Below are 25969 nucleotides of genomic sequence, written 5' to 3'. Positions count from 1 at the left end.
TCTTCAAGACATTATCATTGTGTCTGCATGTTTATATGATGTGAATGTTGTTTTGACATGTGTTACAAACATCTTGTACATAGTCATTGTTTCAAACATTGCGTGAATGAATCGTCTGTTCATTTAGTGTCTCTGAGCAATTGAAAATAAAATCTGTCTTCAAACATTCTTTATCTCCAGCATACATTCTTATTCATATTCTGAATCTTTCTTAATCAATACTGTAAATCATAATCAATAAAAAATACAACTGAACTATTCATAACTTTCTGAAATTAAAATAGTACCATTACTCTGGTTATCATTCTCTGCTGTCTACTCTAGCATACTTTTATCATCATTACTGTCAGCTGTACCTACTCAGTTCATGTGTACTCATCACTGTATTTCTTGGGTTGTTTGACAACTCTTCCGGATCTGGTTGTTACTACACTGTCTTTGTTTTCAACCATGTTCTTGTCATCAGTTTGTACTGGAATCTGTTCAGTTCCTATTTTCTTTTCTTTTTCTTTCTGATTTGAGTCTTTCACATTCTGATCAGTAGTTGGTATGGTAACTGTTCTGTTGGAATCACTGTCTCTGGATGCTACCTTTGTTGGTCTGAGCATTTTGCGGTTTCTTCTGTACTCTACATTCTGTTCATCTCTGACTACATAGGATCTTGGTGTAGAATGAGGAGTAACTACTTCTGCTTTCTTCCATCTGTTACCAAACTGCATCATGACTGGATCTCCTGCTCTGAGTTTTGTCAAATTGCCACTGGCTTTTCTGTCAAAGTACTCTTTCTGCTTCTTCTGGCGAGCAATCAAATCTTTGTGATTCTTCTTGTTCTGCTGTTTTCCTGGTTTCAACAGTTCTGCTCTTGTTGGGAGTGTTGTTTTCAGTTTTCTGCCTAGAAACAATTCTGCAGGTGATTTTCCTGTGTCTAATGGTGTGTTTCTGTAGTCTAGGAGTGATCTGTGAGGATCTTTGGATTTTTTCATCAGATTCTTCACTGTTTGGACCATTCTTTCTGCTTGACCGTTACCTTGAGGGTGGTAAGGGCTTGTGGTGGTATGTTTGATTTCATACTCTTTCATGAACTCTGCGAATTCAGCACTTGCAAACTGTGGTCCGTTGTCTGTGATCAACTCATCTACTATTCCAAATCTTGCAAACTGACTTTTCATGTGGCCAACGACTGTTTTGGTGTTGAGACTGTTCAGTGTAATGACTTCTGGCCATTTGGAGTAGTAATCTACTATTATCAAATAGTGTGTCTTGTTCAACTCGAACAAATCTGCTGCGATCTTTGCCCATGGTCTATCTGGAATGTCCATTGGTATCATTGGTTCTTTGGAGTTAGCTCTGGAGTTTTCTGCGCAAACTCTACATGCTGTGACCATGTCTTCAATCTGTGACGACATACCTATCCAGAATACCAATTCTCTGGCCATGCTCTTGCATTTCACTATGCCTAAATGTGATGAATGAATTCTTTGCAGCTGATCTACTTGAAGCTTCTTGGGAATGACTAATCTGAGCCCTCTGAAAATCAGACCGTCTGTGTATGTAAGCTCATCTCGGAATGACCAATAAGCTCTAACTGATTCTGGAACATCTCTTCTGTTCTCTGGGAAACCCTTCAAGATGACTTTTTTGAGTTCTGTCAGTTCTACGTCATTTGCTGTTTCTCTCTGAAATTCTGCGTATTTCTCATCTGAGATGGGCAAGTGTGACCTTGGGTTGATAGAATTGATTTCTTTCTCTGGAATCAACTGTTCTTTTGTTTCTGGGAGGTACGATCTGCTGAGCGTATCTGCGACGTACATTTCTTTCCCGGGTTTGTACTTCACCTTGAGGTCATACTTCTGTAGCTGCAACATGAATCTCTGCAGACGAACAGGTGCTTTGTGTAGTGGTTTTGTAAAGATGGACTGCAATGGTTTGTGATCAGTCTCTACTTCTACTGTTCTACCATACACGTATGTGTGAAATTTCTCACATCCGTACACTACTGCAAGTGTTTCCTTCTCTATCTGCGCATAGTTCTGTTGTGTCTTTGTCAGTGCCCTGGACCCGTACGCGATCGGCTGACCTTCCTGCATGAGGCAACAACCTAATCCTGTGGATGACGCATCAACTGATAGTGTCAGAGGTTTTGCTGGGTCATAGTACCTCAGTACTGGTGCTTCCGTCACTAGCTTCTTCAGCTTCTTGAAACTCTCTTCCTCTTTCTTTGTCCACTTCCACACTGCATCTTTCTCTGTCAGTTTTCTGAGTGGTTTGCTCACATCTGCCAAGTTGGGTAAGAACTTTCCTAAGTACTGAATGAACCCAAGGAACGTTGTGATCGGGTGGAGTGGAAGGGGGTGGAATAGGCCAGGAAGCATAAACGAGACGCCAAGACAGAGGTTGCGATAACGTGACTTTTACTTAACGTACACCAGAAGCAAACACCAGAAAGCAAACAGAAAGTTAACACCAGAAAGTTAACACCAGAAAGTTAACACCAGAAAGTTAACACCAGAAAGTTAACAGAAAGTTAACACCAGAAAGTTAACACCAGAAAGCAGTGTAGATTCTCCCCAGTGAGCACACTCAGTGAAACGTAAACACAAGAGCACAGGTATCCGAATCTAACACCACAAGTCGACTGATTACAACTTCGCGACAAATTTGGTCAGCACTTCGACCGTTCACATCAACCGACACAATCGAGCAGCACACAGCTCAGTATATCACAAATCGCGTCTGCTGATATAGCCTAATGCTCTCCCTTTTAAAGGCTGGTCAACTCCGATTCCCAATAGAAAGAATACCTAGGTGTCAGACAACGGGGAGCGTCGTCTTAAAATTGCCTGCCCAATGAAAGGGATCGTTACCGAGGCATGAAGCCGGGTCGGTGTCAAGCACAGGAAATATTACGCACACCGGATAAGGCTCATTATATTACAACCAGTTACAAAGAAGGGGGAGAGGGGTAAGAGACTAAAACCTCCAAGCCATGACCTGGCATCTTCTATAATGTACCCTGTCAAAAGAAATGACACCCACTTGACAAAACGCCGTCCAACGATACCCAGACAGTCCGGCGGCACATTACATAACGACCACCTAAATCTGGGATAAGAGGTTAGAAATGCATCCGGTCAAGAGTCTACCCTACGATAGTAGACACACAATAATCCTCGCTGGAGACACAACTTGGGTCAGGGGAAGATAATAGACAGGGGAGGCAACTGGGTCGGGCTGGGGATAATTACACAAAAAGACTGTGTACGCCACTTGACTACATCCCCCCCAGCTCTATACCAACTGCGTCCTCGCAGGTACAGCGCCTCGGGAATAGCTGAAAATGACATCTATAAATCAAACACAAGTTCACTCAAGTGAAACAACAAATAAAATCAGAAACGGTAACGGATGACACGCACAGTCACCCAACCCATTCATACAAGACACAATACAACAGGCAATCAATACTCATAGTGTACACAGTCTCTTAGCAGAACACGAAAAGTCTCACAAATGACACATTGCCCACATGACAGCAGCACATTGTTTTCCTGACTGTTCACTGTAGACGGATGGCGGGGTTACGACAGCGGCACACTTATTACTCACACAAATCCGACTGTTCAAAATAAATAAAATCAAGGTAATCCCATGACTGCTCAGAACGATGACAATCTCTGCCGTATACGCTGTGAGCGGCGCACAGGCACAGCAGCTGGAGGAGGGACCAGAGGTTCTGGGTCTCTAGCCAGAGGCTGGTCTTGGACTCGCAGTACTGGCACTGGAAGCACCTGGGCCTGTAGAACAGGTGCAGGGGCCGCTGCCTGCACCGGATGAGGCTGGACGGGTGGGGGGAAGACAGGGCGTGCGATGCAGACAGTGCCTCGGTCAGGGAATGTTGGGGTAGCAGGGACTTGGGTAAAGGGGCAAGATTGAGCATGGAATCCCAAAATATGACCTGTTGAGTGTCGTGTAGCTGCACGGGGACGGGGTTTGTCGCCAGCCGATGTTGTTCCTCCGTCTGACAGCTTTGCTCACGGAGAGGTTGCGCCGTGATGGATGTTGACTGATGACTCACGCGTTTCTCACTTGGCTGTCTCCATGACAGCAGTTGTTCACCTCTATGACGCTTGGTAGGGCACCTGTTCTGCAGATGCCCGTGGCGGTTGCAAAGCCAACAACGTGGCTTCGCGGATGGTTGCTGTTGACGAGAGGCAGCCGGCGGATGTTGGTCCAGGGCAGCTCGAAGCTCTGCTGATCTGACGGCGAGTTCGTTGACTGGGACCAGCAGCCTACTTAACCCGGCACTCCTCTCTTTGGAAATAGGAGTTGCTTGGTCAGCCACTACATCGACATCTTTCCTCATCCACCTGAGAGCTTCGGCATGGACTGCCGCAAAAGTGACAGCCTCACGCCCTCTCACAAAGCGCAGCAGATCTCGTCGTAGAGGATGAAAAAACAGTCCATGGCTGAAATGATCCCGGAGAGCATCATCTGTCAATGTATCAGGAACAAGAGAATTAATCTTGACATGCAGAGACTGCAAACTGTGGGCATATGAAAGAAGGCCCTCCTCTTGTCCCTGGTAGCGCGTGAAGAATGACGAAAGCAGTGAAGAAATGCTGGCGTGGTCTCCAAACGTGTCCTGCAGAATGGTCAGGACTAGGTCAGCCGTAGCGGTCGCCTGAGGGGGGTGCAGGTTAACCTCCTTCCTGGCAGCCCCAGCGAGGGACTGGATCGACCACTCTGCTCCCTCCCCTCCAAGTGCCGCCATGTTGAAGTGGGAAATGACGCGACGTGCCTCGGTGGTGAAATGGTCCAGGTGACAGCCATCATCACCGCTTGTGAAGACAGGAAGCCTGGGAGGGGGGAACATCTGCCACTGGGGTCTAGGAACCCCGTCGACCGCCATCTTGGATACGCCGAGTACCTCCTACACTGCTACCCCTGCTTTCTGGTGTTAAACTACGGCGTCTCTACTTCCTGAATCCTGCTCGCAGCGCCAGATGTGATAGGGTGGAGTGGAAGGGGGGAAATAGGCCAGGAAGCATAAATGAGACGCCAAGACAGAGGTTGCGATAACGTGACTTTTAATTAACGTACACCAGAAACAAACACCAGAAAGTTAACAGAAAGTTAACACCAGAAAGTTAACACCAGAAAGTTAACACCAGAAAGTTAACACCAGAAAGTTAACAGAAAGTTAACACCAGAAAGTTAACACCAGAAAGCAGTGTAGATTCTCCCCAGTGAGCACACTCAGTGAAACGTAAACACAAGAGCACAGGTATCCGAATCTAACACCACAAGTCGACTGATTACAACTTCGCGACAAATTTGGTCAGCACTTCGACCGTTCACGTCAACCGACACAATCGAGCAGCACACAGCTCAGTATATCACAAATCGCGTTCTCTCCTCTAGCCTAAATGCTCTCCCTTTTAAAGGCTGGCCACTTCCGATTCCCAATAGCCAATAGGAAAGGCTACCCGGTGTCAGACAACGGGGGGCGTTCTACTTAAAATTGCCTGCCCAATGAAAGGGATCGTTACCAAGGCATGAAGCCGGGTCGGTGTCAAGCACAGGAAATATTACGCACACCGGATAAGGCTCATTATATTACAACCAGTTACAAAGAAGGGGGAGAGGGGTAAGAGACTAAAACCTCCAAGCCATGACCTGGCATCTTCTATAATGTACCCTGTCAAAAGAAATGACACCCACTTGACAAAACGCCGTCCAACGATACCCAGACAGTCCGGCGGCACATTACATAACGACCACCTAAATCTGAGATAAGAGGTTAGAAATGCATCCGGTCAAGAGTCTACCCTACGATAGTAGACACACAATAATCCTCGCTGGAGACACAACTTGGGTCAGGGGAAGATAATAGACAGGGGAGGCAACTGGGTCGGGCTGGGGATAATTTCACAAAAAGACTGTGTATGCCACTTGACTACAACGTCATCAGTTCTTTCTTGTTTTGAGGACTGCTCATCTTCTGAACTGCTCTGATCTTCTCTGGATCTGCTTTCAGACCTTCACCTGACAGTATGTGCCCTACATACGAGATTTCTGACTTGTGAAACTCGCACTTTGAGTCGTTGAACGTGAGACCGTACGACTTTGCTTTCTCCATGACTTTCTTCAGTCGTTTGTCATGCTCTTTCGTGTTGGATCCCGACACGACAACATCATCCATGACAGCTTCTGCGCCTTCTATGTCTTCTACCATCTGAGACATGACTCTCTGAAATATTTCACTCGCTGAAACTATTCCAAAAGGTAACCTGAGAAATCTATATCTCCCCCATGGTGTGTTGAATGTACACAGCTTGGAACTCTCTTCGTCCAACTTGAGCTGCCAATAACCAGATGTTGCATCTAGTTTCGAGAAAACTTTTGCTCCTGGCATGTTCTGAACAACTTCTTCTATCGTCTTCATTGGATAGTGTTCTCTCTTGATAGCTTTGTTAAGATCTCGTGGATCAATGCAGATTCTTGTTTTCTTTGACGTTTCTACCACTACCATACTGTTCACCCAGTCAGTAGGTTCTTCTTGTCTTGTGATAACGCCTTCCTTTTCCATACGTTTCAGTTCACTTTTAACTTTCTTGTGTAGCGCAACTGGTATCTTTCTGGGTGCGTGTACTACTGGCTGTACATCTGGGTCAACTTTGAGATGAACCTCTCCTGGGAGACAACCTAAACCTTCAAAAGAATCTGGGTATTCTCCTTTAACATCTAGCTGAGGGTGATCTCCTTTAACCTCTTGCGTCATGCTTGACTGCACTGTGTCTACTCTCTGGATCAGTCCTAATCTCTGACAAGCTTCCAGACCAAGTATCGCTGTACTATCCATCTCTGTGACATAGAATTTCACTTCATGCTCTTCTTTCTTGAACTTGCATGTCAGTTTCGTCGAACCTAGTGTCTTGATGTTATGGCCTGAATATGACGTAAGCTTGACCTTTGACTTCTCCAGTTTCTTTCCTTTGAAAGATTTGAACGTTTTCTCAGAAATGACATTGCATTTTGCTCCAGTATCTAACTGAAAATTGACTGTTTTCTCTTCTACTTCCAGTTTCTGAAACCATCCGGAATCCACTGTATTCATTTCTGCAGTGCCGATTGTACCTAACGAGTACGCTTGCACTTCATCCTCTGTGTCGCTACTGTCACTATCGTCTAGTGTGTGTACTTTGTTTCTCCTCTTTGAGCTGTGTGTTTGCTCTGTTCTGGCCCTACACATACTCGCAAAGTGGTTTGGTTTCATGCATTTTCTGCATTCTTTTCCTATCGCAGGACATTGCGCATCTTGTGTGTGCTTCATGCCACACCTACCGCATTTCTTCTGTGCCGTAGCTCTGTTTTCGCTAGGTGCATGTGTACCTTTGTTCTTGTCGCTGCTGCGTGACGTCTTTTGTGCATTCGTTCTCTCTCTATGCCTAACTGCATGAACGGCTGCTTCAGCTGACAAATTCATTTCTTTCAGCTGTTTCACTGACATTTCATCCACTCTGGCTATCTCAATAGCTTTCTCTAGAGTCAGATCTTTCCCAATATCAATGAGTTTCTCACGCACTTTGTCTGATTTTGTTCCGAACACTATTCTGTCTCTCACCACCTCATCTTCTTTGTCTCCGTACTCACACTCTTCCACAAGCAATGTCAGTTCTGTTACAAACTGTTCACACGTTTCATCTGGTGCCTGTACCTTGCTGTGAAATTTGTACCTTGCAAAGATTGGGTTTGATTTGGGCTGAACGTAGGCTTTGAAACCATCGTAGTAAGTCTGCAACTTTTTCTGCTGCTCATCACTCAATGTCCAGGTTGAGAAGATTTTCCTACCCTTCTCTCCGACCCATAACATTAGATAGGAACATTTTTCTTCTTCTGTCTTGGCTTTCAGTGGTCCCTTGAACATGAAAGACACGTGATCTTTGAAAGAAGTCCATTCCCCCACTAGATCTCTTGCTTCCCAATTGAATCTTGGACAGCTACCAGTTCCCTCCATAGTCTAATATTATGCTTGAGTGACTTATCTTTCAGTCCAAACGTTCTTGACAAACCCCACTTCTGGTCACCATGTTGTATTTTGTGGGTTTACGTACAGAGAGGCGGAGACATAGTGTTGGTTCGGCCATGCTTTAATATCAAGAACCTCAACTCTTGTCCTATTCATACGGAGTGCTGTCCCTTGGACCTTTAGCTAATAGACTCACTCTAATGGAGCTATCTCTAAATGGAACATGATATGCTTGCCTAGCAATATACATGACAGTCGCCAAGTGAAATTAGTGCCTGCCCGCAATTCAGCTTGTACCGATTGATCAGACTTTGTGCCAGATTGTCGACAGGTAATTTCCGGAGTATTCCATGTGCAATTGGTTCAACAGGATATGCAATGGATTCGTGGAAGAGAACTTCTCTCTGCGCTACAATTTTCACTTTAGCAATGCCATCTGCAGAAGCCTGAAAGAAAGCAGTAAAGTGAGAAACATATATTTATATATAGACAGGTGGTGGGAGAGTTTTTAAAATGGGATTTTGGCCATGCCTGATAGAGGTAAGCGATTAACCCCATTCATGATCCCAGTTGTGTGCGTACATGTACATTTTTGCATTTTTTTATCCAAGCGAAGCGAGCGAAGCGAGCGAAGCTAGGTTGGTCCCACACTAGAGTTGATTTCAACCAAATGATGTGTGTGTGTGTGTTAGAACCCCTAAAACTTTCACAGTTTTGACTCGACTACAACACAAATTGGCACAGGCAATGTTATTGATCCCAGGAAGGTTTTAAGACATAAATCGTTTTGATCCGACATCGACAACGGCAGTTACAAGCGCTTCCAATTTCTAAGTCATAACAAAGAAGGAGGTCAAACCCAGGTCAAGAAGACAATCAAAACTCATGACGTCAAAATCATGACATCATTCTCTTCAACACAAGGAGCTGAATTCAAAATGTTATGACATCTTCCATGACGTCAAACTTGAGGATTCCATTTCCAAGCTAAAGTCTTTGTGTACATCAAATCTGGTAGCACGAGATGTTGTAAGAGACACCGTGAATTACTTGCAATCCTGGTGAGTTGGTTGATATGATGGACGACGACAACGACAACAACAACAACAACAACAACAACACCTCCACCACCACCAACAACAAAAAAACACCACCACCACCACCACCACTAACAACAACAACAACAACAACAACAACTACAACGACACCACCACCACAACCACCACAACCACCAACAACGAGATGTTGTAAGAGACACCGTGAATTACTTGCAATCCTGGTGAATTGGTTGATATGATGGACGACGACGACAACAACAACAACAACAACAACACCTCCACCACCAACAACAAAAAAACAACAACACCACCACCACCACCACTAACAACAACAACAACAACAACAACTACAACGACACCACCACCACAACCACCAACAACAAAAATCCATTAAAAACCGTTATTTTCCATTTCTCAACCGATTTTTATGAACATTTGTGAAAAGGTCCGTTGTCCCTTACTGAAGATATCGAGATGTTGGACGAGACTTCGTTATTTACTTGTAATCAGGTAATCTAGGTGTACATCAAATCTCGTAGCACGAGATGTTGGACGAGACTTCGTCATTTGCTTGTAATCAGGTAATCTTGGTGTACATGAAATCTGGTAGCACGAGATGTTGGACGAGACTTCGTTATTTACTTGTAATCAGGTAATCTAGGTGTACATCATATCTCGTAGCACGAGATGTTGGACGAGACTTCGTCATTTGCTTGTAATCGCTCTCTCTCTCTCTCTCTCTCTCTCTCTCTCTCTCTCTCTCTCTCTCTCTCTCTCTCTCTCTCTCTCTCTCTCTCTCTCTCTCTCTCTCTCTCTCTCTCTCTCTCTCTCTCTCTCTCTCTCTCTCTCTCTCTCTCTGCCAAACATATATGCATTTACCATCCAAAGCACTGCATTTTCCGAGGAAAGATATCATTATAAACAGAGAGAGAGAGAGAGAGAGAGAGAGAGAGAGAGAGAGAGAGAGAGAGAGAGAGAGAGAGAGAGAGAGAGAGAGAGTAAACAAGTATGAAACAATAACAACAAAACAACAACAAGAACATTACACACAAAAAAGGACAGTATTGTCATCAAAACAACAACAACAAACACAACAACTGACAAGATTTCTAGGTGTGGAACCTCTCTCTCTCTCTCTCTCTCTCTCTCTCTCTCTCTCTCTCTCTCTCTCTCTCTCTCTCTCTCTCTCTCTCTCTCTCAATGATGGCTCCTTCGCTTGGGGTATGCAGTGCCTTGGCGTTGCACATCTACTTAATTTTTTTTTTTTTTTTTATTTATTTATTTATTTATTTTTATTTTTTTTCTTTGGAGGGGGGGGGGGGGGGGGGGGGGTCTTTGTTTGTGGATTTTTTTTTCTCCGGCTGTGTTTACATGTTAAATCAATTAACTAAACCGATCACATTTACGAAAAACCTGCTGAAAAAAAATGAATTAAGTGAAAACGATAGTCTTTTTTTTTTTTATTTTTTATTTTTTATAATTTTTTTTAATTTATTTATTTTTTTTTTTTCTTTTTTTTTTTTTTTTTGGAGGGGGGGTCTTTGTTTGTGGATTTTTTTTTTCTCCGGCTGTGTTTACATGTTAAATCAATTAACTAAACCGATCACATTTACGAAAAACCTGCTGAAAAAAAATGAATTAAGTGAAAACGATAGTCTTACCTTCTTGAGACGTTGGAGACCCTTTATATAGTCAAAGGACCCAGATGTGCTTCGGCATTGGCGGCATATGTATTCTCCCTCAATTTTCCGCCATTTATCATACATGTCGTCTGTGATTTTTTGGCACCGTTTATGGTACCAATGGAGACATTCCTTTTAAAAGAAAGAAATAAGAAATGTAAATAAATAATAAATTTATATGTGTATTACTATTAGATTCTGCAATCATTTAAAAAAAAGCGTTGAAATTTTGTTGAGGAAACGGTAATTGAACAAAAGAAATCAGTTTCTTGAGAAGTTAACGGTGGGATTAGCCTCAAACAAAATAGTTATATTGAGATGGGGATTGGGGGCATGGGGGGGGGGGGGGGGGGGGATGGGGTGTTACGGAAGGAAATCCTTCCCATTAATTTACTATAATGTCAAATATTTTTTAATATTGGTACTTTACCTCACATGCTATCCACCGCCCATCGCTGTGATCAAAACAATCTTGACACTCAGCCATCATGACATCTCCACTCTCTCAGCTTTCAAGTGTGATAAGATTTTCAAATCATATATCAAGCAACCGTGACCGAACACTGAGAAGATCCTTTGCGATAAACGGGACACTGAGCAAACGTGAAATAACTGAATGGTGATCACAATTCAAAGATACCAATTGAAAGACCTGTGTTGCCATCTTACACACACTGACACATATGGGATGGGGCATTGAGCAAACATGAAATAACTGAATGGTGATCACCAAAAAAATCAGTACCCATACCTGTCACGTTTTGATGAATACAACTCCACAAATTACGTCCAATCTTACACAGCGACACACACACACACACACACACACACACACACACACACACACACACGTTCTCTCATTCACATACACACACTCTTATTCATTTTTATATAAATGGTATCATTTGGGTATCATTTGGGTTCATTTGGGTATCATTTGGGTTCATTTGGATTCATTTGGGTTCATTTGGGTAATTAGACGTACCGCGACTGATGCTCGCCTCAGGACTGACTGAGGGGAATACTCTGGGCTCCGGCAGCTCTCCTCGCGCCTTACTATGCACTGTAACGCTGTATAGGATAATATGAGACCCCCGCTTTACCCAAAAAAAACCACAGCAGAGATATGGTGTGAACCTGTGATTTTAATGAACAAGTAACAAATTTTGGACACCGACTGACTCGGTCAAAATTGTCTGTCAGGTTCGACAACTGGAGTATAATACACAGGCATTAGGGTCTGAAAGTTGCTTCCCCTGCACTACATCTACACACTGATACAGTGACAGATCAGTGACAGTGTTTCTGGTAAGTGCGTCAACATCGATCACTGACAACACGCGTGCCTGAACACTTTAAGATATGGGGTATTCTTTTGTGTTGCTCCGTGAAAGTCGCTAGTAGTATTTATTGCACAGCAGCGAAATTTTTTAAAGCGCTTGTTTCTCAATTCAGTAACACGTACGTTCATTTTTAGGTTGCAGGTATGGTGAAACTCATCTGACGATCTGTGAGACTGTGGCCCCAAACACACTGACTCAGTGACTGACACACTTTGTTATCTAACTCTAAGCACAGTTTTACGGCTCTTGGCTGTAACTTGTTAGTCCAGTGTATCCTTCCAAACCAAAAGCTAAACTTCGGTCTATACTTTTTTGTGTGGATATTCTGCGGCTTGTTGGTGCACAGATACTTCATATGTATTTACTATTTATGTAAATGTATTTGATGTGTGTAAACACTGTGTTGTTTATATGTCATAGTATTGTGTGTGTGTGTGTGTGTGTTTGTGTTATGTGCATATGATTATGAATTTAGTGCAACTTATGTACCATATGATGCAGGTTAAAAGCTGGACTATTAACAGTGTACTAGTGCATGCATGAAGCTTATTTCAATCAAATATATGTACTACTTTGCATGAAATGACAAGGCTTATTGACAGTTGCAGTATACAATACTTTAATATTAAACACTGATGTACAGTTTCAACAGTTTTGTCATTTTTGAAGTCCACAATCTTTGAAGTCTGATGGATTATAGTAAGTTGAATGACAATTAAGACTTAATCAAATTATTGGCATACATGTTTGCATATTTATTGATTAAATGTGCAGTAAAACGTCAATTCTTCTTCTTTAGCATTTCAAAATTCACTGTAAAACAATTGTATAAGAAATTCAAACATGAAATTCAAACCATATATTTCAGGTCGTCCAGCAGTTCCCCATTAAATGGCCTGATAAGGGGTAATGAAACGAGTGAGCAGGATGGTAACTATTGCGAAAAGCCTGACCAGCACGATCAAGCTGAATAATGGGAATGACATGCCCATGTTTGGTCTGGGAATGTGGCAAGCCAACTCCGGAAGCAACGGACCTGCAGAAAAAGCTGTTGTCTACGCCCTGCAGAATGGCTACAAGATGATCGATACTGCTACGCTTTACGGGTAAGTGCTGGCACTGGTTGAAGAGGTACAGTGGAACCCCTCTTTCAACACTCACACACACACACACACACACACACCACCCACACACCCCCCCCCCCAGCCACCCACCCCAATTTAAGACTACCTCCCTTTTAAAAGAAGATTGATAGTGATACTTTACGCTATACGAGTAAGTGCTGCCACAGGCTGAAAATGTGAAATGGTACAGTGGATTCCCTCCCTTGTAAGACCCCCCAATTTCAGACTCCCTCCAATTTGAAACCATGTTTCCTCGGATTTTCTGTTCATAGCCTCTAGAAATGTATCCCTGTTTTAAAAATCCCTATTTTTTAAGACCTGATTTTCTCAGGGTTTTTTTGCTTAGAAATGGGGTTCCACTGTACATTCATTAAAGGTACTGAACTTGTCAAATCCAGGTGCACGGAGCCCCTGGGGCTTTTAGTCATACCTTGGGCAGCTATCCGTTTGAAGAACTACCAAGTTTCATTGACTTGCACCCAAAGAGTCAAGAACTGCAATTTTTTTACGAATTAATTTTGTACTCGGACCCGGCTGGTCTTGACCTATTTTTGGATCTAAATTTAGATCAGGTAGATCACCACATCATGCACAAAAAGACAGTCACTAGCAAACTATGTCAGACATCATCATGAGTTTGTGTAAAACAAAATGGAGGCCGGAATCACTCAGTTGAATCGAACTCCGACCAAACACCAACATAATAACTAGGTTAATTTATGCACTCGCGTGAACAAGAAACTGTCGAGCTTCACAGATGTCGTCGTTGGGTAGTTTTGGGTTTGTTTTACTACCATAGGAGGATTTTTGAACTGTAAATGCACTCAGCTGCAACAAAAACGCAAAACGAAGGCTGTGAGCTGCACTGTGCCTACTTGAGCTGAAAGCTTTTACTTGATCTGTCTGTCAGACCTGATTGCTGGAATCTAGAGATCTGTGGTTGGCACAAACAGATTTTTCAATTTATCTTCGCTTTTGTATCTTCTGCTTCACCTCTATCCTAGCTACCTTATGTCCAACTCTGCTGTATCTATCGTTTGCTCTTCCTGTCACCCTGTCTGTATGTGTGTGTCCCTTGTCTCTCTCTTCATTCCTGTCGTCTACACATGAAATAGCAAAGGTGAATGCATGGTGAATTATGCCAATATTTACTGTGCTATGAATGATTGGTAAAATACAGCACTAAATGTAAATTTACATACAGACACCGTGAATGGTTATAAACCCACTGACAAGAAAAGTTATTGACATGTATTGCAAAATCAACAGGGCGGTAAATTTGCCTGCTACATATAGAGAGGGAGAGGGAGAGAGACGGAGAGAGACAAAAAGACAGAGAGATGAAAAGAAAGTAAGAGAGTAAATAAGAGCTTTTGTGCATAAAATGTTTTTTTGACAGTTGAGCATGCAGTTAATTGCATTGTAGTGGGGCTCCTATGTTGCAAAATCATTCAAATCATGCAACAAACACCAAATTAAGCAAATATGAAGAGTTTTATGTGCTTAACAAAACCTGATACAGAGCCATCGCGAAAAATAAAAAATGGGTAGTTTTTAAAAAAAAATTCAAAATGGCCGCCAGTGTAAACGGTTGGGTATGTTAGGCATATTTCACTTCATGTGATTAACAGCAAATTTGGCGTAAATGGACATTTGCTTTTGCTTAACAAAACCTGATACAGAGCCACCGTGAAAAAATTAAGAAATCAGTAGTTTTTTTTACAATTTTCAAAATGGCCGCCAATAAAAGGGTATTTAGGCATTTTTGATGCTACAAGACATTCTCTTGCAATAGAAACTAACACAAACACATTTTTAAACAAAACAATACATGTATTGTTGGTGCAGAGAATGATTGGACGGTGTGGGTGGCAGGGTTGAAGAATTTGTGGATTACCTAAACTGTGCAAAAATAAATATATTGCACCAATTTTCATACCAAAACGAAAACATTCATTCCTGTGCTGTTATATTCAATGTATGCTATTGAGGGCACTCAACTTGGCTAACTGGAACACTTTTAAGATAAAAGGTGGCCTTTACATGGGTTATTTGACCGCCGCCCAAATAAGGGTACCCCCAAAATAAAACTGATAAAAATGTAATGTATCAACTCAAAAGTCGACTAAAATTCATAATCGCTGTATTTCGAAAACGTTGTTTGTTCTCATGTGTTTACACAACTAGCACATTCCGGCAAGTGTCTATACTCAAAAGAAACTTTGGCAGTACTTGAAACAACCATCTGTCATATATACATGCGAAGTCAAAAATATGTGGGATGTAAGTCAACAAACCTGTGGCAGTTTTTAAAATATTATTTCGTGAAGATTTGAAAGTGTACTCAAACGGTTGAACTACGCCTCGTGCGTAGACACACATTCCTGAAAGTTTCAACGCAACCCACTTGGTCATTGCTAAAATACATGGATTTTAGTTGACTTGGGTATCCCTCAAATTTGACACATAAACATCTCATCCGTGAGATCGACACATACATCAGTAGGTACAATGGCACAACACTAGAAATATGCAAGATGGCGAAATAAAACAACCTGTTCTGGATGGATAATCAAGTTGACTTTCTCTTCGTATACAACAGTGACCCAGTTGTGCCTCAGGAATTGTCGTCGGCTTTTTAAAAGGTACCCGAAGTTTTTGTCACATCTCTTTGTCACGTCAAGGGTATCCTTATTTTGACGGCGTAAATGATGATGTTAAAAAAAATGTGCCAGATAGCGAAGATGCGAGCCTTTAATGGCATAGACAGTTTGAATAAAATGACACAGGAATAAAAGTTTGAGTTGGGGTATGAAAATGGGTGCAATAATATTTTTGCACAGTTTAGATGCTGACAGTTTTCACAGGCATGCAAGCACATTTGCAGAGAGCTGTGCTCTGCAGTCCTTCTTAGCAGCATTTGCAGCGTTTTGTTGTACAGCTCTTCTTGCAGGCACACCTCATGAGTTCTCGGCACACGCTGGATACCTCTTGAAAGCTCGTCCAGAATGACTCCCACTTTCCAGCTTTGAACTGCCAGCCCACAGAGTTTGGAAGTCTAATAGGTAGATGGCTCTTCTCAATCTCATGTGCTGCAGCAGCACCTCACTTGTAAGGGGATTATGGTCAATTTGGCAGCTCTTTTTACTGAAGAGGTACCGTCTAGCACTGTTTACACCCAGTACGTTGCTGGTTTTGTCCTACAAATGTACACCAAAAAGCTCTTGTGCTGCCCTGTCAGTGGTACTCAGCTTACAAAGAGGAGCAGACAACCTGAAGAAAGTTTGAGTGACGTCTTCAAATGCTTGCCATACTTCCCAAGCCTTCTGATTCCCCAATACCATTGAAGAACGACATAGTGTCACAGCCTGTAAGGCTATGCAAAATGGGCAGACAGGGTGACTTCTCTTGGCCAATGGCTTTGGCAATGTGGCGATACACTTCACGAGCAGAAAAAACCGCAACACAGCTGGAATGAGAAGCGGACTGTCTGGCCTCCTCTACATCCATGGTGCAGGAAATCAGCCTGTGGTACCCTTCACACAAAAGATGAAAAGTGACATTTTTATTGGAATGTATTTGAATAATGTTTACTATCTCAGAGAGTCGGTCAAAGCCGGGTTAGCAAGTCTTCACACAACAGACCAAAATGAAAGAAAATTGTATTTCATGAATTCGTATAATTCTTACTGTTTCAGGTTAAAAAACAAACAAACACAGTTTCCAGTGACCCAACTGATTCTGGAATCTTTCTGACCGCTACATTTATTCGCTTCAAACAGTCGCTAACAGAATGTTGACCATAGTGAGGGTTCGTACGTTAAACCCATCAAATTCACAGAGGTCGCTTACAAATGATGTGCAAACATGTTCCAGTTAATACAAATAAAAAAATCTTACTGTTAAGATGTATTAGGTAACAAACCTTGATACAGTAGTACTAGTGAAATCGGCTCCCTTCTGTGGCACCGGAATGAATGCAGAACGCTTGTTCCCAGGAACCGGCATGTGGTGTAACTCTTGTATATATCCTGTAAAAATAAAATTCACACCAATGCACGGTCAACTTAAAATAAGCAAAAGGATGAGAAACAAGCAACAAACCAAAATTGTAAAACTCAAAGAGCGGTACCTCTTCATTTTTCAAAACCACTTATCTCATTTGATTAGCATACACTGTATGCTTTTGTCTGTAACCTACCGTCTTTGAAAGTTTGATCACAACACTGTAAAGACATGGAGAGTGGAGTGTTTTTATCTCCAGCTGGTCATCCTACTATCTGGCCTACCCTCACTCAGTTTTTGACTCTACCCCTCCCCACCTTATGGAAGTCCTTAACGTAGGCAGGACTAATCATTTATCATACCATGAACAATCTCTTTCTCCTCGCCTTTTATTCAAAGTTCGTTTAATCTGTTTAAAATCACCAGCGTGGCGATCATGATTTCCTTACTTGTAATCAACAGATAGATCTAGATCTATCAGCATCACAACTTCCAGCTTGATGAGCTATTGCAAGATTACTCTGCATTTGAGCGCTTCACCCGATGAATAACAGACCCCAGGGGAGAATTAAACAGTAAAATGATGTGACATTGGTGAATGGATGCGTATTCTTGAAAACTTACCTTCAGAAACGTTGTTTTCGCTCAAATCAAAACACGCAATGTTGCGGAGGCCGCCATCTTGAATTTTCATGCTGCGGATATATAAAATTCTAAAAACGATCAAATTAAATACCAGAACACAAAAATACCCATAAGAGTATTTATGTCATGCATGTGTTATCAGCAGACAACTTCTGGTGCATGGTAAACCATAGAATTTTACATTTGCTGAGTTGGGAATATTTACTGCTGAGCGCTTTTGGTACGAATTTCGTCTGCTGTAAATGCAGCCTTTTATTCCCTATCAAAGACAAAAAAAACAATTTCTGAAGTGGCTCTGTATCTGAAATCCCTTAAATAATTATAAGGAACAATACCACAAAGTATGATGTTTGTTGCAAGATGTGAATGATTTATGAGTGCGTCTGCAACATACGAGCCCCACTATTGCTTCTGTTGTGCAGGAACCAGTCGGATGTTGGGGAAGGACTGAGGAAGTCTGGTGTGAAGCGAGAAGATGTTTTCCTGGTCACCAAGCTGTGGACCAACGGATATGAGTCTTGTAGAGATGAGTTCATGTCCAGCCTCAAACAGTGAGAAACAGTAATACAAGTTTTGATTCATATTCATATATATACATGTTCATGCATGTATGAACACTAGCTCTCATCCTCACAAAGACACATGCATATGCACAGATTCTCTCTCTGCCTCAGTCTCTCTCTGTCTCTCTGTCTCTCTCTCTCTCTCTCTCTCTCTCTCTCTCTCTCTCTCTCTCTCTCTCTCTCTCTCTCTCTCTCTCTCTCTCCAACACACACAGACTCTCTCTCCCACGCAGGCTCAAGTGCAAATAAGGCAGTGTGTTGCAGACTTTACTATCACTCTCGCACTGTAACAGCAATGTTTGCACATGAACGTGAGTTTACTTAGTACATCAAATTCAGACATGGATGAATGTGTGCGTGCATGTTGATGTTCTTGGAGTTGTTAAAAACCAGTCAACAGACATGCATGGTGAAAAAGAAAATTTGTGTACTTCACAAACTGAGCTAGCAGTTGTTTTCTTTTGTGTGAATGTTGATATATATGTTAGTACATTCTGAAAAACTCTTTGATAGATACATATAAATAAAAGGATTGATGTCTGAATGGCAATCTAGCGCAGTCTATGCACCCAATAAGGATGAAAGGGTGGTGGTGCTGCTGCTGATGAGGATGATAATGGTGATGATGATGACGACGATGATGATGATGACGACGACAAGGGTGATGATGATGGGGAGGAGGACAAGGGTGATGATGATGAGGATGATAAGGGTGATGATGATGATGATGACGACGACAAGGGTGATGATGATGGGGAGGAGGACAAGGGTGATGATGATGAGGATGAGGATGATGATGTCGATGATATAAAGCATCTGTTGACAGGCTTGACAGTGGCTACATAGACCTGTACCTGATTCACTCCCCGTCAGGAGGGCAGGTCCTGGAATCTTACAAGGCCATGATGGAATTTCAGCAACAAGGTCTCGTCAGGTAAGTCTACCTGCAGTTTTCTCTTGCATCTCATGTTTGTCATTTATGCAGGTGCATGTACCAATGTTATTGTTAAGGGATAACTCACTTTTCATATATAGTTTGATAAAAGATGACATGGAAATTGTGTGTAGGTGACATTCTGGAGAGGACTCTTCATTGTGTCAGTTTATTAACACTTTCTACCCCACCTATGTTGACCAAGTTTGTTTTTTTAGCCGAGACCAGCTGTGCTGCAGCAGGTCACTCAGAATTGTAGTAACTGTGTATCAACACGCTGGAATGCAGGCGTTAGATGGACGTTACAGGAAGCGACTGAAGCTAACAGTCTGAGTGGATATATATCTGTACCTGGTCAGATAGAGCCATATGAGTTGGTACGCATATATCTGTACCTGGGAGACAATGAGTTAGTGACTGCATGTAAAGAACTGATGTTGCTTCTGTGGCAGTTGGTGTTGGGAGCGGTTCTGGGTCAACACAGCGGCGGTGGCTGTTCCGTGCACCTCCCGCTGTTTGTTCACAGTTCGCTCATCACGCGATGTGCACTTGTGTTTGTGTATTTTTGTGTATTTTTGTCTTTGGAGACAATTATTGACATCAGTTTGTTGTAGCCTCAGTTGTGACTTTTAGAGACAAAACAGCTCTGGGGCGATGAAAACGTGTTTGTTAAAAGAGGGTTTCGTTATGCAAATGAGTTCAAAAGGTTCGATGTAGCCGGAAAGTAACAAGTAAGAAATAGAAGGCTTTCTGCAGGGAAATCAATGGCAGTTTGTTAAAAGAGGGATTTCTTTATACCCAGGTTCGTTATAGCTGGATTCCACTCTACTGTCATGTGGGCAAACAACATGCAACAGCAGGTATCCTCTTGTAACCGAGTGCCGTAACACTACGATCACCTCGGGAGGCGAAGTGCAATCAAACAGGATTGAAAATGTTAGGGCTAATTTCTTAGCCCTATAAAAACTGTTATGCAAACCCGAAGGTTTCCATGAACATACAGACAATCGGAAACCACCAGACCCCATCACAAACAGAATTCCACAATCCACCGGTGTTGACTTAAAGGCCAACAACTCGGGTGCAGAGTCTGCTGTGAAAGGAGCGGTAGCCTCCCCTGTCACACTCTTAAACTGGGTGCAGAAAAAATTGCCAGGCATAGTCAAATCTTTCCTTTCTTCACAGGGAGGGTTTTATCTGGGAACAGAAATAACTATGATAAAGCAACAATTTGTTCTGGGTATTATGATTTTTAAACCATTTAGGGTGAATGATTTTTAATGGGTTCTCTTGTCAAACATACACAAATCAATTACAGGTACGGTATTACTCCCGTCACGATATAACCTTGAACGGTTGAAAACGACGTTAAACACCAAATAAAGAAAGAAACGGTATTACTCCAAGGGATTCTGCAGTACAGTGGAACCCCCCTTTTAAGACCCCCCCCAATTTAAGACTCCCTCCTTTTTAAGACCTTGTTTTCTCAGACTTTCTGTTCATAACCTCTGTAAAATTACCCCCATTTTAAGACTCCCTCCTTTTTAAGACCTGATTTTTTCAGATTTTCGGAGGTCTTTAAAGGGGGGCTCCACTGTAGTTTAAATGTTTGCTGTTTTCGTTCCCCTTGTTCTTTTTGTGTGTGTGGTGGGTGGTGTTTTTTTTTGGGGGGGGGGCTTTCTTATTTAGTTACATTTCATGCAGATGCATGTTCTTATTAGTGAATTTCACAAATCACAATGTTTTCAGTGTTTTAATTTATTCATTTTCACTCGTTTTCTTCTTTTTGGTCACTTACAGATCCATAGGTGTGTCCAACTTTGGTGTGCAGCATTTGGAAGGGATGAAAAAGGCAGGTGTCCCCACCCCTACTGTCAATCAAATCGAGCTTCACCCTTGGATGAAGAGGACTGAACTGGTGTCCTACTGCCGAGACAATGGCATTGCTGTCATGGGTTACTCCCCTTTAGTCAAGGCTGAGAGATTGAAGGACCCAACCATTGTCAGTGTGGCAAAGAAGTGAGTTGTGCATATTTTTTTTATTTATATAATGAGTGAATGTGTGTGTGTGTGTGTGTCTCTCTCTCTCTCTCTCTCTCTCTCTCTCTCTCTCTCTCTCTCTCTCTCTCTCTCTCTCTCTCTCTCTCTCTCTCTCTCTCTCTCTCTCTCTCTCTCTCTCTCTCTCTCTCTCTGTAATTTGCTACCATATGAGATTAAGTGCTCAATGATGATAAAACATTTCAAATTTCAGTTATGAAAATACACTATTTGTTGTCACGCTGAATCAATCAAATTCTGAACTTGTTCTTTCTTCTTATACTCGCTCTAACCCAATCAAATTCTGAACTTGTTCTTTCTTCCTATACTCGATCTAACCCATTCAAATTCTGAACTTGTTCTCTCTTCCTATACTCGATCTAACCCATTCAAATTCTGAACTTGTTCTTTCTTCCTATACTCGCTCTAACCCATTCAAATTCTGAACTTGTTCTTTCTTCCTATACTCGCTCTAACCCATTCAATTTCTGAACTTGTTCTTTCTTCCTATACTCGATCTAACCCATTCAAATTCTGAACTTCTTCTTTCTTCTTATACTCGCTCTAACCCATTCAAATTCTGAACTTGTTCTTTCTTCCTATACTCGCTCTAACCCAACAATTATTTCTGAACTTGTTCTTTCTTCCTATACTCACTCTAACCAAAAATACATCATATTCAAATATATTTCTCCCCATGTTAGAATTATTTAGTTTCACATAACCTTGGAGTTAATGTATATATATAGTAACAGTCTTGATGTATGTTTATTATTGCCAGATGACATGTTTGTGTGTGTGTGCATGTGTGTGTTGTGTGTACATGTATGTGTTTTCAGTCACAATCTCTAATGTTTTAGTAGTAAGCCGGGAATTTAACATGCTAATTACATGTACTTTCAACAAGCAGTTTTTATTTCAATTTTCTCTGTACACTTGGCAGAGTGGGTAAGACAGTGGGTCAAGTTCTGATCCGCTACAGTGTTCAGATGGGGTACATTACCATTCCCAAGAGTGAGAAACCGGCACGCATCATTGAAAACTCTCAGGTCTTTGACTGGTCCATCCCTGAAGAAGAAATGGCCACACTGGTAAGGGAATACCTATGTTGTATATATACAGGTATATGTGATCTACTCTCATGAAAGGGAAAGGGTTGGCTCAGTTTATTCCGAGTTAGAGCAAGAAATAGGCAGACAGTAAATTTCCTTACAACTCACAATCATTTTGTCTTTTTCTTTACTGATCTTAAAATGTACAGGAGGGGGTCTTAAAAGGGCAGGGGGGAGGGGGGGGCACCCTATGTCTTGTAGGGATATTAAAGGGTCAGTTTAGCATGATATAGGAGACACAGTTGCTGTTGAGAGCCAAAGGTATTTTTTTTTACAGTTTCACACGCTCAGATTTTAAGTAGATTCTACCAACGCAATATGTTTTTAAACTGTATTGACACAAAATGATAGAAAAATTCTTTCAAGAAGAGTTTTTTTGCTGAGGGGTATATAAGGAGACATGTAGGCTGTTGGGGGAGGGAGATGCAGGATGGGGTTGGGTGCAAGTAAGTAGGTTGTAGAATTGAACAAGTTGTAGAATTGAACAAATCGTGAACCATAATCTGAATAAGTGTCATTATGGTGCATATGAAAATCATGCAGCAAGATAAAGAAATAAGTGCTCAGAATTACTCAGGTGACTTTTAAATTGTTTTTGTTTTTTCTTTTTCAGAACTCTTTACCAGAAACTTCCTGCACCTGGAATCCAGCCTTGAGTGCATGGGAGGGATAGGAATGGATCATGGATTAATTTAAAGCTGTTCCGTGAAGACATGATTAAAGGCTGTCTTGATACATGTACATGTTGTCAAGGAATTCAAAACAATCACAAAATGTCCTGTCATTTTACTGACAGCCGTTTTCAGTGCCTGCCATAATTTGTGTGCTTCCTGTAAGCTAGACAGAGCGCCCAAAAATCTGCGTCCCTGCGTCCCATACACACTAGAAGCCTAATAATCATACTAAAAATTCCTGAAGGGGGTCCCAGGACGCACTAAACTTGAAAAGAGCAGGTCCCGGGACGCACTTAATGTGTGCTATCATGCGTACCGTTGTTACTGATGTAATCGTCTGCTAGTCTCCAGACAGAATAGACAAGAACGTACACTTGGCTGTATTTTGAAGACTGCATGATGCAGAAATGGCTGTACAGTAAAACCTGTCTCTAACGGACACCCTTGGGGAATGGTAATAGTGTCCTTATTAGACAGGTGTCCCTTATTCACAGGTGGAGGGGCCGGGGCAATATTTTACAAAGAGCACGTAAAATGAACAAGACACTTTTTGTCAGTCCTGTAGTATGTATTTATTGGATTGAACATGAGACTCACTGAAAATGTGAGTAAACAAATGATACATGTAGCAAACAACAACAACAACAACAACCACACCCCCCCCCCCCCCCCCCCCCCACCTACCCCGTTCCCTACACACACTGTGCATTCAAACTTACGCAAGTCGGACGTCACAAAGCTAAAAATAGATGACTCTTCATCAGTCATTCAACGGGAAATTCCGCAGTGTCTCGACCAAATTGGGTCAGCTCTTGGTTTTTCTAGTCTCAGCATAAATGCATGGAACAGAAATTTAGCTGTGTTAACTATTGTTTCCTTCGAACGATTGCTTACAAAGAGAGAGAGATCGAGAGAGAGATTAGTAGGAGGGGGGGAGGGGGGAAGGGGGGAGTGGTAAATGATAAATGGTTGCCATACCACTCCCATACCACGTTGTTCAGGTCTTCATATTGCGTTTTCCGACGTTTCACAGTTTTTTGGTCGATTCGCGCACCTGACTCCCACTCCTTCATCACGTCTTCTTTTTCCGATTTGATCCTCGCGATCTGTGTTTTACCACATGGGCACATCCCATCTCCTTCGCCGCATCTCGGCATGATTGGCCGCTATCTAGTTTTTTAAAGGCAGCGACACGCTGCTCTAAAGTCAACGCTTTTCTTTTTCCTGCTGGAGATTCCATTTTCAAACACAGTAGTCTATTGTTGCTTTTGGTTGTGACTGTATCCACAATGCGGAAAAGCGAAAGTGAGCGAAAGTGAGCGAAGCGAAAGTGAGTGAGCGAAAGTGGGTCTCCATCTAAACAAGCCACTGATTGGTCAGAAAAGGGACAGGACAACCAATCAACAACCATTTGTGCTACGGCTACGGCTGCCGAGCACTGACTGCATAACAGTCGAGTTTTCGAAGTTGCGTTTTTATGTACGTTGTGTCCGTTTGTGACAGTGTTATTTTGAAGACTGCATGATGCAGATATGGCTGTATTTTGAAGACTGCATGATGCAGAAATGGCTGTATTTTGAAGACTGCATGATGCAGAAATGGCTGTATTTTGAAGACTACATGATGCAGAAATTGCTGTATTTTGAAGACTGCATGATGCAGAAATGGCTGTATTTTAAAGACTGATGAAGAAATGTTCTGCTGGAATTATGCAACACAAATGTACGGAGAATTTCAAACCAATATGACAAATAAAACTTTTGTGAAGGTCTGAATTTATTTTGCACATTATAACACTGTTACATTTTGTCATTTACAAAACTAACTCGGCTAAAAAAAAAATCCTTGTGCTATACACGTACAGAGCAGTTAGGCTGTTGGATTTTGGTGATTGTCCAAGTTACTAACCCAAATCTTTGGCAGAACTGTGTTGGTTAAAATGTTTTAAACAGGATAAAAGGATTGTATCTTTTATTAAGCTACATGGACTATTCCATATGCGTTGTATGGCTTATAGGGATGTAAAATATAATGTAAAGGTAATTTTAGATATGGTCGAATTTTATCTCATCAGCATTTATTCATGGATTGTTTTCTTGTACAGTGTTAAATTATCAGGATTTGTTGACTCTTTCTGTGTTTATTATGTGTGAAATTAATAAATTAAAAAAAGCATTATTCATTTGTGTGCTGGCTTGATTCCAGAAATGATTCTGGTGCAAACTGTTCATGGGTGAATTTCCTTTTTGCTTACCTTCATATATCTTGCGGCTATGTATCCACTCAGTTTGGAGCATCAGATTTCTAAGTTCAGTGCACACAATTTGCTTGATGGAGTAGGTGAGCAGAGAAACATTAATTATTAAAGGCACACTCCTTCCCGTGACAAAACAGTTCGGCAGACAGTCTTGGATCTGGTCAGGCTTTTATATGGGATAAGACCATCCCTCCACTTGGTCACATACCAAAAATAAACAGCCTGGGTGTTCTCTATGCACAGTAGGAATTTTTTGTATGCATTAATTTTGTAAGAGCCACTGGTTGTTACACCCCCGGTATAGGGGTGTGTATAGGTTTCGGTCGATGTGTTTGTTTGTTTGTTTGTTTGTGTGTTTGTTTGTGTTCGCAAGTAGATCTCAAGAATGAACGGACCGATCGTCACCAAACTTGGTGAACAGGTTCTATACATTCCTGAGACGGTCCTTACAAAAATTGGGACCAGTCAAACACACGGTTAGGGAGTTATTGGTGGACTAAGTATGA

The 25969-nt window shown here is 41.9% G+C and overlaps 1 protein-coding gene and 1 long non-coding RNA gene across 2 annotated transcripts; one reads left to right on the top strand and one right to left on the bottom strand.

Moving 5' to 3' along the window:
- Nucleotides 1–10625: 10625 nt before the first annotated feature.
- Nucleotides 10626–11339, bottom strand: LOC138955861 (uncharacterized). The gene is made up of 2 exons (XR_011452408.1): nucleotides 11200–11339; nucleotides 10626–10901 (listed from the first exon to the last, which is right to left on the bottom strand). It is a non-coding gene; the product is annotated as an uncharacterized lncRNA (long non-coding RNA).
- Nucleotides 11340–11940: 601 nt separating this feature from the next.
- Nucleotides 11941–23856, top strand: LOC138958360 (glyoxal reductase-like). Its single transcript, XM_070329477.1, has 7 exons — nucleotides 11941–12077; nucleotides 12981–13218; nucleotides 18309–18437; nucleotides 19276–19383; nucleotides 21184–21402; nucleotides 22364–22511; nucleotides 23146–23856. Exons 2-7 carry the CDS (start codon nucleotides 13022–13024, stop codon nucleotides 23203–23205), a joined length of 861 nt encoding a protein of 286 aa, XP_070185578.1. The 5' UTR covers nucleotides 11941–12077; nucleotides 12981–13021; the 3' UTR covers nucleotides 23206–23856.
- Nucleotides 23857–25969: the final 2113 nt, after the last annotated feature.

This window comes from Littorina saxatilis, linkage group LG2 (assembly GCF_037325665.1).
Source record: "Littorina saxatilis isolate snail1 linkage group LG2, US_GU_Lsax_2.0, whole genome shotgun sequence".
Taxonomy (NCBI): domain Eukaryota; kingdom Metazoa; phylum Mollusca; class Gastropoda; order Littorinimorpha; family Littorinidae; genus Littorina; species Littorina saxatilis.
The sequence above is the reverse complement of the archived record's forward strand: the minus strand, read 5'-3'. Positions and strand labels throughout refer to the sequence as shown.

Bases quoted from the DNA above. Each gene is read 5' to 3' on its own strand.
- LOC138958360 (XM_070329477.1), top strand. From the start codon at position 13,022: ATGAAACGAGTGAGCAGGATGGTAACTATTGCGAAAAGCCTGACCAGC. The intron at 13,219-18,308 runs GTAAGTGCTGGC...TCTGTTGTGCAG, and splicing joins GATACTGCTACGCTTTACGG to GAACCAGTCGGATGTTGGGG. The intron at 19,384-21,183 runs GTAAGTCTACCT...GGTCACTTACAG, and splicing joins CAGCAACAAGGTCTCGTCAG to ATCCATAGGTGTGTCCAACT.